Source organism: Hydra viridissima, unplaced genomic scaffold, assembly GCF_058129835.1.
Source record: "Hydra viridissima isolate aposymbiotic clone 2 unplaced genomic scaffold, HvirCarnegie_v1 scaffold_7, whole genome shotgun sequence".
Lineage (NCBI taxonomy): Eukaryota > Metazoa > Cnidaria > Hydrozoa > Anthoathecata > Hydridae > Hydra > Hydra viridissima.
In genome coordinates, this window is record NW_028324306.1 from 3171978 (window position 1) to 3187895 (window position 15918).

The following is a 15918-nucleotide window of genomic DNA, read 5'->3' on the forward strand; positions in this document are numbered from 1 at the left end:
TAACGGTATTTGTGATTTTATAGCGGTACACGTGGCTGTTGTAAAAGATTGCATAACAATAGAATAGGCTTGTAGAAAACAAAGCGTTTTAAAGATCAGGTTGGTGATTCTTTGATGAAGTTTTATTCCCCCTGTATCATGTTTTTTAACAATGTATTGATCTATTTTTTCAACCTGAAAGAGATTTAGTTGTCTCCCAACTTGTTTTACATCTTATTTTACTTTTGTTTTTCATCTTGCAAAATTTTATAAAAATAAGGTCCTTTAATAATATTCAGACAGAAAATTTGCTCTGAAGATCCTCGTATGACAAGCGATTTTGCTCTTGAGGCCTTAAGAATGCTTCATTTGTCACTCGAAAAAAGTTTTAAAGAAAAAAATAGAAAAAAAACCATATAAAAATATATTATATTTTTATATGGTTTTTTTTCTATTTTTTTCTTTAAAACTTTTTTCGAGTGACAAATGAAGCATTCTTAAGGCCTCAAGAGCAAAATCGCTTGTCATACGAGGATCTTCAGAGCAAATTTTCTGTCTGAATATACTTAAATTTGTTGCTAACATAGACACCTTTTGACCGAAAATATTATTGATGGCCGGGTAACTGTGAGAAATCCTTTTTGCAGTGCGTTTCGTCGTTCTTATTTATGCATAAATTTTCTCGATCGAAAAGTTTGACAAGTTTTCTTGCTTTTAATTCTCCATCTTTTGATCTCTTTGGAATTTTTTTTTTTTTTTTTGTGTTTTTTTTTTTGTGTGTGCTTTCAAACGCTTGATCTTGAATACTTTTCTGACAAGGAAAGAACAAAAACGTTTGACACTTTTTGGCGAGATCTCTTTGAGTTTGGCATGGATTTCTTGTAAATGACCGAATGATCGAATTCACTTTGTTTTTATCAACAAAACCTTTTTTTCTAACACCGCCTAATTTTCTTCCGATAGTTTGAGCCTCCTTGTATCTCCTAAATGTGTCTCAATACCTCCTTAATGTCTATAACTGAAGATTTAGCGACTTTAGACAATTTTACAATTTTCGAATGTGAGTAGATTGGATTTTGAAGAGAAATTTCTAAATATTTTTTCCGATTATTCAGTTTTTAACTCATTTTGGGCTGATAAACTGATAGTATTAGTAAAACACTAACTAAATATATTTATAAAGAGCGTCATCATAAAAATAAAAACTTTGAATTAATTTGTTAAGTATTTCTCGAGTTATTGCTAATTATATCCGACCGGATTTTTAATCAATAGTTGTTTCTTCATAAAAATATTTTGCTGAAATATCAATTAAAAAAAAAATATGGTTCTTAAGAAAAGTAGAGTAGTAAAGGATCTCCCTTATCTGGTATTTTTTGTTGTATTTTTTTTGAAGCGATTTTTTTTTGTTGAGGCATAAAGTGAAAATGCAGGGGAAAAAACTTTAAGTAGATTATATTCGTTTTCTTTTAGTGAACATCTTGTCTTTTACATTTTTTAAATTTTAAAAATAGACAAAACTTGCAACATTTCTTATTAGCTGTAAGAAAAATTGTGCGTAATCAACGATGTCTCATGTTTATATTCAATTCTTCTTCTCTAGATATGTTGATAAACTACTGCCAGTGTAAAATATCGGCTGCACAGTAAGATAGGCTGTCTGTGTTTTGGATAAAATTAAAACTCTTCACGCATCACCAAGTTTATTAGGTAGACATGTAGCAACGTGGATAGCGCTACCTACAACAAACATTTAATAGTACAAATTTGATGCAGTAAAATATTTACCAATCTAAATAATTATCTTAAGTAAGACTACTTTTTAAAAAGACAACATCAACAGCGACAAATGCAAGAAAAATTGACGCCAAAGTAACTTTTTTTTTTCTTCAAATGATTGTAGGATTAAATATCAGCCTTTTATCAAGCAATATTTTATCAGAATAAATCTGGATGTACACTTGGTTTTTTACGGGTTTAATTTTAAATTGTTTACCAAAAAGTTCAGAAAAAAAAAAAAGGAATAAAAAAAAAAGAGAAAGCATAAAATATTATTAGTAATTAAGAAACGTAAACTTCTGTTGAAGTACTACAGTTAAGTTTTTTAACTCAATGCAGATAATCAGCTTTAGTTTCAATAATTAGCAAGTACAATCTTGATTTTTTCATTTGAATTACAAAACCAAGTCCGTGCCCGTAAACTTTGCTACACGTTGCTAAAACATCTTTGATGTTTCTCTTTTTAGTGAAGTAGAATGACTTTTGTGTATAACTGTTAATAGCTTCCGGTATGATACTTTGTAGTAGTTGAGGTGAATCCAAATCGGTCTTTTCTTAGAATACTATAATTACGTACGTATTTATTGCTAATTAATTCACTCGAGTTAGCACTTTGAGCTGATAAAATTTTCTCGCTAGTAAATTTCCTGATACTTTAATCATGATTACCGATTAATAATCATGATTACCGATTAATAATCATGATTACCGATTAATAATCATGATTACCGATTGCCCCAACAAAATATTCTCAGAATGCAATAGTAGCTGCTGTTTTAGAGTACAAGAGCAACGACAACTTGATCATTTTCTGGTAAAATGATAACATGAAGAAGTGCTTGGCTCCATCCGAGCATGCGGGATGTATATTAATATAAAATTACGTTAATTAAAAATGCATTGCAGATTATTGAATAAACGTTCTAGGCAAGCATGCAGCCTCAAAAGTTGGTTGACTTTAGTTAGCCATATTGCATGATTAATTGCACCAGGTTGAGCAGCCTGCATGTAGGAAATGTTATTATCACAGGCATTGTAATCGCGTTGAATAAGGAGACGTAGTTTAAGCAGGTACAACTAATCTATACTTAAACCATTGAGCATCTTATCTTCAACATCAACAACACTGAACAATTTATCAATCATTTACATCAATCATTTGAATCATTATTGAAATTATTTTTTTACATAAAAAAATCTGAATCTGGAGAAATTTCAATGATACAGCTAATGATTTTTCAAGAGAAAGAGGTTTCGGTGCTACACTTTCGAGCGCCAGTTTGTAGCCAGTTTATTAGTTTTACTGCTCTCATTGGAGATTTTTAAGTATCCTGTTTGATGATCCATCTTTGTAAATGACTTTCATTTTTGTTGTAGCTGCATCAATAATCTCATCAGCTTCTACTCTATCTGCTTTTATATGGTTAATGTCTATTTTTAAATTGTTCTTCTGCGGAAAGCACATATTTGAGCAACCTAATATTCATTTAGTTTAAAGTAGACACATACAGCAACACTTTAAAAAGAATTTTCAATGGGGTCATTGAAAGATATTTTTTGGTGTGTCACTTTGAATTACTAAGTTAAAAAAAAAAGTTAATTGAACTTGAACAAGCTCCGAATATACTTCGTCATAAAAAACTGGTGATAATTTAAAATTATATAAAAGTATATATACTTTGAATTTTCCAAATTACGTTTTTACCACATGCACATTTATTTCCGGTAAAAAAAAGTTCATGGTAAACTAGTTTTTTCCTAATAATTTTTTTCCTCCCACAAAAAGGTTTGACTTTAATGGCTTAAATTACGTAATAAATTTGCATCCAATTTTTTACCTGTGTGGTTTCAGGCTCTTTGGTAATCTAACAACAAAACCCACATGCGAAAATCCCAATTAAAAGTAGTCGCACTTTATCCAGATTCCCATCTTTTTTTTTTAAATTGGACACTGCTCAATTGCAGACTTGATTAATAAAAAAAATTCTGGAAAATGTAAAGCTCTGGAAAGTGGTTAATAATTTGTGGACTACTTGTGATACTGAATTCCCTGTCCCTATTTTCCTCCTCTTTATTTTAAATGTAGTTCCCATCAATATCTGCGTCATGTGAACTATCCTTTACTTCAAAGTATTCTGAAATAGCATTTACCCCCTTTTTTTTTTTTCTTGTTTTAGTTTCATGTTTATCAGCTTTTTTTCTTCAGTTTTTACAGCTTGCCTGTCACAACTGGATCAATTTATTCAATCACCATTTTTCTAGAAGACTTGATTTATCCAGAAATCTCACTCAATTCTAACAATTTTACAATCAATTGGGCATTTACAATATGTATTAGTCACAACTCCAGCATCAACACTTTTATATGGACAAATATTAAGCAGACAATAGAAACTTGATAAGCCTTCTTTATAAGTCTTTCTTTCTAACTTTTTATGTTTTTATTAGTTATTATTTTTGTTACTTTATCATTTTTATTTGCTGTTAAAAGCAATAGTATGCAGCTGTTTCATATATACCGATCAAATCAATCGCTAAAATTTTACAAATGTCATTAACAGCCTAATACTCCCCTTTTTGCTAGTAGAAACAATATGTCATGAAAATATCTTCACATGTTGGTAAAGCGTTTCAAAACTGCCTTTGGAAAGCCAAATACTCAATGTCAATTTCAACTTCTCGAACAAAAGCTTGCCATAATTTTGCACTACTTATATATACATTATGTATTATATATATATTTTGTATATCCATGCATATATGTTTGTGTATACACACATATATATACATGCACATATATAAATATATAAAAGTATTGAACATAAAGGAGATAGCATCTATTTCCCACTTTGCTGCCTATTTTGGGAAAAATATGAAAAAAACACCAAAAATGCTTTAATTGTCTTACTCATAGAGATTTCCCCTTGAGAAAGTATAAAAAATATTCTTTTAAAGTAAATATATAAATATGTTCTTATTAAACTCTTTTTTAGACATTTCAAAGATCTATTTGCAATGGGTTACTACGAGAGAAAAATCCGAGAAATTAAATCAAACATAGTTAAAAAATTCTCGCCTATTTCATGAAAAATATCCAAAAGTGTTAAATTTAAAACGCTGCTAAGAAATTGCTTTACCTGATTTTGAATGTTTAAAATTCACATACCAACTCACATACAACTCAATTTCAAAAATATAAATTCACATACTAATTGGTCAATTTTTATGATGATTGTTTATTTTTTTACATAAAGAAAGGTATGTTTGTCAAGTCTTACTCTCAATGCAACTAAAGTTTACTTCGGCAAAGTACTAAGTGGCCTTGTTTGGATTTATTTATTGCTGATTCCTTAAATTAGAATAAATTCCCTCCTTTTTCCGGTCTTTTATATCTTTCTAGTTAAGTCGGAATAGGTAACGAATGTAAAAAAAAGTCAACACAATTTTCTTAAATGTTATGGAGCAAATTGTGCAGTTGAAAAACTGAAGTTATTGTTAAATAAATAAATTTAAAGTAAATTTTAACTCCACTCAATGCAAATGGTTTAAATTTTTACGAACAATTTTATCCACTAGTTAACTAAACTCAAAAAGAATACTCCAAGCAATTATTTAAAGGGGAAGTACCCCATAAATTTAGCAAAAATTGAAAAAAATTTTTTTGTTTAATTCGGAAGCAAAAATTAATGAAGAACACAATAAAATAAAGAGATCTTGTAAACAATGTCAGAAAAGTATTTGGGAACAATTTTTTTTGTGACAAAAACAGCTATATCACTATATCTTTATCGAATCATCCTTGTTAAAATTGTAAATCGAGTTAGAAAAAAAAATTTTTTTTTTTTCGTATCTGGTTTATATCAACTAAAATACAGGAAATGATAAAATTCAAGGTTTAGGGTTTACTGTTACATTAAGTCCGTATAAATGTTAAGGTCGATTATTGTAATTCCCAATATAATTGAAGACTATGGGAGAAAAAAAACGGCTGTCACACTTATTCGTTTTTGTAATAAAAGTTCTTTAAATTTGGGTTACGGATTCTTTTTCCCATTTTAATTCGGAATAACACCGGTTATACTTCTTTCATTTAGGTTTATGACATTTGGTTTTTAAAACGGAGCCGAAATTAACTTTGTTCGGATCTTGTGTAAACACTTATCTTCAGGTTATGTTCCGTCTGCTTACCGCAGAATCTTCTGGGGATAGCGATGGTAAGGCAGCGCCAACTTTCTCATAATTTTGTAAAGTGCTTGCTTAAATTATTGTTAAATGCAGAATTGAAATTTTTACTTAAAAGTTTTTTTTTCAAAGCATTATTTATTTTTCAATATTATTATATCCACAAAATGTGATATTACTATGCATTTAAAAGCATGTGATATTGCCTTACAGTTCAAGCATGTATCATTTTTATTCAATAAACCTTTCAAATAGAAAAATGATAATAAAAATATTTGGATAAATTTGTTTAAAAAAAGTAAGATAGTTGTTTTATCAATTTAGTTTAAAATTTGTGTTTAAATTTTTTGTTCCTAAATGTTTGAATAGAATGTTATTTTCTTTGAGTAGAACATCAATTTATAACTGTTTTCATACATCTCTTTATAAAAATAGTTTTCATATATCTCTTTATAAAAATAGTTATAAATTGACTTGCAAGTTATTTGCATCTCTTTCTCAAATTTTGAATTAGGAGAGTTGCAAAATGTAAAATGTTACAGTATATTTAAAACTATGGTATTACCTTACCCATATGTACAAACCTAAAATTTTATATTTTACTTGAAGCAAACATTATCAGCATTGTATATATTATACATACATATATGTATGTATATACACACATACATATATACATATATATATACATTCATGCATACATACATACATACATACATACATACATACATACATACATACATACATACATACATACATACATACATACATACATACATACATACATACATACATACATACATAAGGTAGTTTAAGTGTTTAAAAAAATATAAAGTATAATAGCACCTATCAGTTTTTATGGTTAGGGGTTAAGGGACTATTGATTAAATTGACCAATAATATTTTTTGGCTTCTATTTAAATATGATTTTTTCCCATTCAACTTGTATGCTAAATAAATACTGATATATTCTTCTGTATTTTATAGTCAGATCCTACAGTTCTTCTTCAACGAAATAACAAACTTGAAACAAGGGCATATTCAAGTTTTGAGACAGCTGAGGATTCCATGGAAGGTCTGGAATTTTTATGGGTTTATAAAATCAAATGACTATGCTAGTTTTGAAAAGTTTTTAAGATATCATGAACCATATTTTATTTATTTTTTTTTTTAATTTCTCGAATATTTAAAAAAAAAATGTTGTTCTGTTTATGGTGTATGCTTTTCTAAAACTTTCAAATGTTTAGTGTTTTCTTCTTTTAGTTTTTAAAAATTGAAAACAACTGTTGTTACACTTTTGAAATTCTGTTTAAGGAAAGTTGGTTTTTTTTTTTCCCCTTAATACTTTGGAAAAATAAGTTTTTCTAAGAAAACTTTTTTTTTATTAAGGTCTTATTTTACAAAGGTTTCTTTACAAGACTAAGCTCAACTACAAATAAGCTTTACTGAAGTTTTACCTTGGGATTTTTATTCAAAAAGTGATAAAAAGAGAGTACATCTTTTATCATCATTTTTTGTCTTTTAATTTTGAAATTTACTGTTAAAAATTTATGGAAAAATCAATTCAGGTAGTTTTTAGTATTAACTGTTGTTATTGATTTGATTCATTATCTTTATTGTGGCTCACAGAGTTTAAAAACATTTAATCATGTTACAACATGGAAAAAGAATAAGCTTTTTTTGAGTTAACTATAAATTATATTAATACTGGTTTGGTATGGCTTTCTTTTATATTATCTGAACAAATTTCCACTTGCTGGAAAATATTTTGGGATGTTATCCTAAATGTTCGCTGTGCCACTTCAGGCTACTGACTATTTATATATAAATTGTACTTATATATTTGATGGAAAGTGACCTCAAACTAGTAAACATAATGGATATACTCAATAAAGAAATATAAAATATTATGTTAATTTGAAGTATGAATTTTTTGATGTTTGAACCAAGTTTACTTGCCATACTTTGTTTTGCATTTTTTTAAAATTATTTTAAAGTATTTAACAATTTATACTCTTGATTTTTGAAATTTAACTGATAATATTTTTCTTGTTTGTTTTACAGAAAACCCTCTATTTAGATTCAAGACACAGAAGTCGGTCAAGGAGCCGTGATAAAGAGAGAAAGCGCCGCAGTCGTTCTAGAAGTCGTGATCGAAGACGAAGGAAAAGTCGCTCTAAAAGTCGAGATCGTCGAACAAGTCGCTCAGCGCCAAAGACAAAGAGGTGGATTTGCTTTGCGGTTGACTTCGTGGCTCTTAGTTTTTATTGAATAAAATTATGTTTTAGATAATTAAAATTATATAATTAGATTTCCTAATTATTTTCCCTTTAGAAATACACTTTGGGATGTACCTCCAAAAGGATATGAAGACATTACACCTGTGCAATTCAAAGCTTTAAGAGGTTTGTTGTTATTGCTTAACTTTTTAGGATAAGGTTAGGGTTAGAGTTAGGGTTATTGGTTAAATTTTTTTGATAAGTATAATCTTACTATATTGGTTTCAGATACAAAAGAGCTGCTATTGCCAATTCATATTGAGGAATATTCATCTTTTCCTTATATAGTTATGTTAAATTAGGGTGAAAGCAGTTGCTTCACATTTACATATAGTTTATTTAATTTTATCAAATTACTGTGCATGTTTCTTGTTATGAGGAATTTAACAAATATCAAACAAAATTGCTATAATATTAACTTTATACTTTATTTTAGAAAATAACTGGTTTAATATATCTCCAACAGGATTATAGTTTTGATTCAATATAACAAGTGTTAACAACGGATTAACCAATCATAACAATAAGTCTTGACTTTAACTGGTTCAGGCAACTTCAAAAGCTTGTCAAATCTATTACTTGGTAGTGCAATAGAAGCCATTTGAAGTTAAAAATTAGGAATTTGTTGCATATGTTTGAAAAATGTTTTAAAATATAAGTTAAACACTTTTTGTATTGTAGCATCTGGGCAGGTTGAAATGCCAACACCACTTTCAGGTGGTGTAATACCTGCTACAGCCTTGCCACAAGGAGCACAAATGACCATGCAGGCCAGGCGGTTGTATTGTGGAAATTTACCCTTTGGTATCACTGAAGTAAGTTTTTTTAATTGTTGGATTAATAATAGGGATGATAGTTTTAATTTAGTAAATAATGTTTATTTATTGTTATTAAATTTGATTAAAGAAATTAAGATAACAGCAGCCTCTTACTTTAAAAGCTCTATATATCTAGGATCTTATGGTTGATTTTTTCAATGCAAAAATGAGAGAGTCAGATATGGCGCGACAACCAGGAAATCCAGTGCTAGCTTGTCAAATAAATCTGGAAAAAAATTTTGCATTTTTAGAGGTACACTTCATTTTTCAATTTTGTTTCAAATATATTTAAAATTTTATTAGATTTCAGTTGTTTTATCTTAAGGTTTTTTACTTCTTTTGGTAATTTAGTTTCGCTCAGTTGAAGAAACTACACTAGCAATGGCTTTTGATGGCATAATGTTGCAGGTAAAAAAATTTTTCATCAAGAATTTAAAACCTTGAAAAAATTTTTTTATATACAAAATTTCTTCTTTTTCAGAATTTCTTTAAATTTTTCATACAAAGTTAACACAATTGAGATATTCAATAAGGTTTCTTAAATCTTTATGATGCTTCTTGCAATCAACATTAAAAAGAAGTATTTTCTCATTTATAAAGTTGCTAAGGATGAAACTTCTAGATCAGATTATTGGCAAATTTAACAGCTTTTTATTGGAGATTTTTTTTTTTTTTTTTGTCTGATTTTACCAATCTATTTTAATTTTTTTATTTTATTTTTTATTTTTTAGATTTTTACATATCTTATCTGTTTAAAGAAATCATATTTAAATCTAAATTATGTTAAATCTAAAGATCTAGTATAAGTATAATAATATCTAAGTTAATAATCTCAATTATAAATCTAATAATCTCTAAATCTATTATAAATCATTTAGCTTAAGTCAGTAAAGTTAAAAAATTTGATAAGTGGTTTCCACATGAACTGAATGAAAATAAAAATAAAAGCATTTGAATGCTTGGTTAATTATGCTTTTTCATCAAAAATCTGATCCATTTTTAAATTGATTCATTACTTGTGATAAGAAATGGATCCAGTATGTCAATCGTAAATATTTAGCACAGTGGTTGGACAGGGTTGAATCATCAGAATACACTGAAAAGCGAAATATGAAAATAAGCTGATGGTGAGTGTTTGGTAGTCTACTGTTGGTGTAATCCATTATGATTTCATGAAACTTAGGTCATTAATTACAGCAAAAGTATACTGCAACCAACTGGATAAAATGATGCAAAAACTTAAGAAAAGCAGGTTATATTGGTCAACAAATCATTCCTATCTTATTTCATAGTAATGGTAGACCACAACCTGCAGAAATAACTATTGCAAAATTACAGGCATTTGAAGTCAGAACTTCATCATCCTTGATCCTTGCCACACCTAGCTACCCTACTGGCCAGACCCCCTACTGGCTACCACTTGCTTAAAAATTTTCAATAATGCTGTATAAATGGCTTTCCAGGAATAAAAAAATTGATGCCATTTTGTTGGTATTAATTGATTACACTATCTTAGTAAAGTTATGGTTTTATTTAAATGTCTTTGCTGCTTTTGGGATTTTATAAAATTGCAGGAGCATTGAACAGTTGAGTTTGCAGTAGGTTTCATTATAAATTATACTGCACTTACGATTTTCTTGAAGCTTTTAATCTAGCAGTTTTGGACAATGTTTGACCTTCACTGAATTGCTGCTGGGATCTTCCAGAGAATTTCTGCTTCCTGTATTTCTTGTAGACATAACTCTTTTTGATTTCTTGAATTGTTGACTTGGAACACTAGTTTTTTTTTTCCCATATCCTGAACTGAGATGAACTTTAGATTTGCATTGATCCCCCCAACTACTTTTCGATCAAGTTTAAAACTTGATGTTCCTCTTTCTTGGTTTCTTCACTTTCTTTCCAATCTATAACCTTCACTCCACAATTTAATGATAGCCAACACTCCACAATTTAATGGTACAACTGATAATTTTCCTTTGAACTTCACACATTTTTTTGCTAGCAAATTAATTATAACATAATTTTTTTTAAACCACTTGTCCAAAATAAATTTTCTTCTAATTGCGAATACATTTTCTTTGCTTACAGTCAACTTTTTTAAAACTAGATTTAAATTATTTGAAAAGGGTAAAAGTTTGATTTAAAACCATAAAAAAAAAGATCAAAATTGATTGGTTCTCAAAATATTTATAGAATCCTTTGGTTCATTATCATTTTGGACAGTCAAAACTTGGATGAATAAAGTAGTTTCCTATATTTAAAAGTTATCAACAAACATTTTTTTTTTCTACAATTTTCATCCTTGACAACCTAATAGCTTCCTTTTTTAATTACTATAAATTTGATAATTTTTTAATTACCAAATTCAATAATATAGTAATACTATATTAGTAAGATTTTGAAATACAATGCACGCCTCATGACCTTACTGCTGATATGTTGAATGTCTTTCATACATTATAGCATATAGTCTAAAGGCTCCAAATCAGAACTATATGTTGGATGTTACTGTGGGCCAACTATTTTTCTTAATTTGACAGACTTTAATATTTTGAGATGTGAAGAACTGGTTAATTATTTTTCTGCTTGACTAGAGACAAGATTTTTGAAAAGTCATGTCTCTTAGCTTTTAAATCTATACAACATGGCCTAATGCACCTCACCTATTTCCTTTTTTTTTTTTTTTTTTTTTTAATTTTACAGGTGGTAATCAGAGGTATTCAAAGTAAATGATTTTATATTAACTTATATCAATTTTATTTTTTAACTCATCTTAGGGGCAAGCATTAAAAATTCGAAGACCAAAAGATTATCAACCCATCCCAGGAATATCTGGTAAGTCCCTGATGCAAATCTAATATGTGTACAAATTTAATATCTTTAAAAGTAATTAATGTTTTTCAGCACTTTTCAAGTAATATTAATTTATGTTTAGAAACACAGGCTACTCATATACCAGGTGTTGTTTCAACTGTTGTATCAGATACTATAAATAAAGTTTTTGTTGGTGGTCTACCAAATTACTTAAATGAAGACCAGGTATTAAACAGTTTTTATTGAAAGTTTAAATTGTTATTTAAAAGTTTTTTTTAAATAAAAGAATAAATTATTTATAATGCTGTAAATAAAATATTTTTTACATATTGTAAAGCAACATTGCTTACTGAATGCTAGTTTTTTTGTTTTGTATTAAGCTATTCAATAAGCATTAAGTTGACCATTATTTATTATAAATTTTATTTTAAATTTATTTAACTTGCATTTTACTTGCATTTTACTTGCTTTTTTGATTTTTCAGTAGCTAAACACTAATGAAACTTGGTTTTTTGAACTAATTATGAGTTGCATATGAATATAGACATTTTAAAAATAACCCTAAAGTCAAGTTTCTTTTATTACCATTTTACTAAAAGTGCACCTTAAGTCCCAGATAAAACTTTTTTTTTTTTTTAAACTTTTTCAAAAATCTTGCAAAAGCATTTATTGAAAAATCCGCTTTTAATATAGGTAAACATGAATTGAATTTAAAACCTCTACCTGTTTTATTTCTAATTATTGTTTTAACTGTTTAGTAATTTTTACACTGTGTCTGATTAATTATGGTACATTTGTGCCAGTCTTACTTTTTTTAGCCTCATTTTATAGGGCTATCATTTGTTTTTACTGTCTATTATTATTTTGTTTTATTTTTGACTGAAGTCCTTTAGTTGTCTAAGAGATTTTAAGAAATTGAGCTTATAGCATCATTATATTATCATCATTTTATTTATTTTCATAAATTAATAATCAATACAAAATTTTTGTCTTATCAAGTATTTTATTTTCTTACTTATCTTTGCATCAGGACCTAATTTACTTTTACACTGTTGTTTGCACCACCCTTTCAAATTATTAATTTGCTAACAATTTTACATTCCAATAAAATTTTTTTGTTTATAACAATTGAAAATGGTGTTTCTATCTTGAACTCTTCACAATTGATAATATAAATAGTTCTCCTAGATTGAGGAATTATCTACCGATAGTAGCAGATAATCCTTCAATAATTAATTCATTAAGTTAGATACTAGATTGTTAAAGTTTTTAACGTGTTTAAGTTAACCATGTACTTAAAGTATAAGAGCTTATCCTTTTTGAAATACTATAGAGATATGGTGACATAGATCAAAATTTCTATGTAACCAAACCAACATCAAAATGCATTCTGTGGTTTTATAAATTTTGGCGTTGGTGTTAAGGCTCTTAGTTTTTCACTATACAGGATAAGTTTTTAGTATAAGTTCTCTCCAGTTTCTCTGGCATCTAACGCATCAAGAGGTAGAAATTCAGTGTAATGATTACAAGTTTCCTTACTTACAGGTATATGAGTTGATATGATGTTTGAAAATACTTTGTTTATATTTATGTCATGTCATATCTTTCGAAAAAATCAATAATTTCTCCTTTTATATAAGAATTACTCATTATTTTTATATCTTAGTAATTATTTACATTTTTTTCTAGGAGATTTTCTTATAGATGTTAGCTTTTGATGATACTTGTCTGAAAACTCATTCTAATAATGAGTTTATCTCTTTTTATGCTGAAGTCAGTATTGAAATTTTGAAGTTGGCTTATTAAATTGTATCAAATTTTTCTTTATGCTGTTTAAATGTAAAAATTCTAACTTTGTTTAGACTTTTTGGTTTGAAAATCCCAGGTTTGTTTTGATTATAACAAGTGCTAGCTTGTTTTTTCAAACTTACCAAAATGTTTGAAAAAAAGGTCAATGAACAGCTATTTGCTGACTGTTCATGAAGTATTTTCCACACAAAAGTTGTCTTTAAATTTTATCTAAGTTTTATTTAGCAATCCATAATTTGTTATGATCCGGTTATGTGAAAAGACAACTTACTTTTTTAAGGAAGTTAAAATTTGGTTCTTCAATTCTTTTTGATTTTTTTTTTTTTTTTTTTCTTTTTTTTTTCTTTTTCAAATTTCAAAGAAAACTAAGTTTCTTTAGTTAGTTTGAAATATGAATTACCAAACTGAAGCTATGAAAATAATTGTCATCAAGAAATAATTTAAAATAAAATATCTGAAGTAGAGTTATAATGAAAAGATTTATTATTCCAGGTTAAAGAGTTGCTATCAACATTTGGCGAGTTAAGAGCATTTAATCTAGTAAAAGATTCAGCAACAGGGTTATCCAAAGGTTATGCGTTCTGTGAATATGTTGATATTGGAATAACCGATGTGGTAAGTTTTTTTTACCATTCTTTAAAATGGAGTTCTAAAGGACTGGTTTATCTAAAAATAAGTGCTGCATATTGTTTTTTTTTTTCTAATCAGGCCATCGCTGGTATGAATGGAATGCAATTGGGTGATAAAAAGTTAGTTGTACAAAGAGCTAGTGTTGGTTCTAAAACTATGACTGCACAGGTAAGTCAATGTTACAATTTTGGTAATTTAGAATTAGGTACTAAAGTCTGTTATGCTTGTTATCTTTTTTGCTTTTTGTGTTATTTTTTGGCATGTTCAAAAATTTTTAGTAATTTACCACTATTTTTTATTATATATAAATGACCTAAGAAAGCGTTTTAATTCCATGTAATGGAGTCTCCATCATCACCTTATGACATCTTTACATTAATCACACAAACGTTTTAGTTCCATTTCAAATCGATGAGCTGGTAGTGACCTGAACCGTTGGATTGCAGCCTCTTTAATTTCTTCTACACATATATAATCATGTTGTCAGAGAGAATTCTTCAAATCTTTAAGCACCTACCTGTCGCATTGGTTTAGATCAGGGGCTATAGGCCGATTGACTGATCAATGGGACATCGATTAATTTTACGTTTTTTCTATGATTTCACAACAGTGCCGTAAACGTTTGTGTTTGATTTTGATTTGAGTTTTCTAGAAATACTATTCAGTTATTTTTACAAATTTTAGCTTAACATTCCTGGTTTTGACTTAAGCAAGGAAATAACAGCAACAAATATTCTCTGTCTAATGAACATGGTTGTTGCAGATGAACTAATAGATGACGAAGATTACGATGGTAAATCCATGAATATTAATAGATGTATTCTGTGAACAGTTTAAAATTTTTGATAAGAGAACTTTTCTTTTTTAAGAAAAAAGATTAATAATTTTATTTTATTTTTTTTTGAAGAAATTTTCGAAGATATACGTGAAGAATGTTCAAAATATGGACGTATTCGAAGTATGCAAATACCTCGACCTAACAATGAGTTTTTGGTCTCTGGTGTTGGAAAAGTATGTTTTATTTTCATTTTAAAATCTCCCTATAGTTCGAAAATTTTAACCAAATTTACGTTTCTTCTCTCTAGGTTTTTATTGAATATGCAACTTCTGGTGAATCGAAAGTTGCAAGTGAAGCGCTTGCTGGCAGAAAGTTCGCTAACAGAGTTGTTGTTACTGCATATTACGATCCAGACGCGTATCATAGACACGACTTTTCGTAATTCAGGTATTTTAAATTGCTGCGACAAGGACTGAAAATGTTTCAGTGGAAAATTTACTTGGCGTGCCTATTCTGTTGCTGAAGTATTCAACTTTATCATCGAATAATTTTGTTAGGTTGGCCAAATAGTTTCCAATACGAACATCTTGTAAATGTATACTTTTAGATATTAAACCATCTCTATTATTCTGAACCAGTGTTGTTATTTTTCGAATCAGTTTTAACCAATTTGTTAATTATATTGATATTCTCTTGTTACTTTATTGATATTTGAATATTATTTTATTCAATGGTATTCTAGTGTTATGATACTCAATTTTTATTTTTTATTAACTTAGTTTTTTAAGTAAATTTAACAATTAATTCGTGTAAATGTAACATTCTTTTTAGAGCCTATAACCTTTTAAGC

General features: G+C 28.1%; 1 protein-coding gene across 2 annotated transcripts; it reads left to right on the top strand.

The window, feature by feature from the left end:
* The first annotated feature begins 27 nt into the window (after positions 1–27).
* Positions 28–15702, top strand: LOC145184053 (splicing factor U2AF 65 kDa subunit-like). 2 transcript variants are annotated; one of them, XM_090092273.1, is made up of 15 exons: positions 28–99; positions 5853–5972; positions 6928–7015; positions 8021–8165; positions 8275–8345; positions 8901–9034; positions 9174–9290; positions 9389–9445; positions 11815–11872; positions 11973–12076; positions 14153–14275; positions 14369–14458; positions 14975–15083; positions 15198–15301; positions 15376–15702. In XM_090092273.1, exons 2-15 carry the CDS (start codon positions 5970–5972, stop codon positions 15508–15510), a joined length of 1338 nt encoding a protein of 445 aa, XP_089948399.1. In that variant the 5' UTR covers positions 28–99; positions 5853–5969; the 3' UTR covers positions 15511–15702. The 2 variants fall into 2 exon arrangements, with proteins under 2 accessions (XP_089948399.1, XP_089948400.1); XM_090092274.1 differs by lacking the exon at positions 28–99 and having other exon boundaries at positions 5951–6238.
* The last annotated feature ends 216 nt before the right edge of the window (positions 15703–15918 follow it).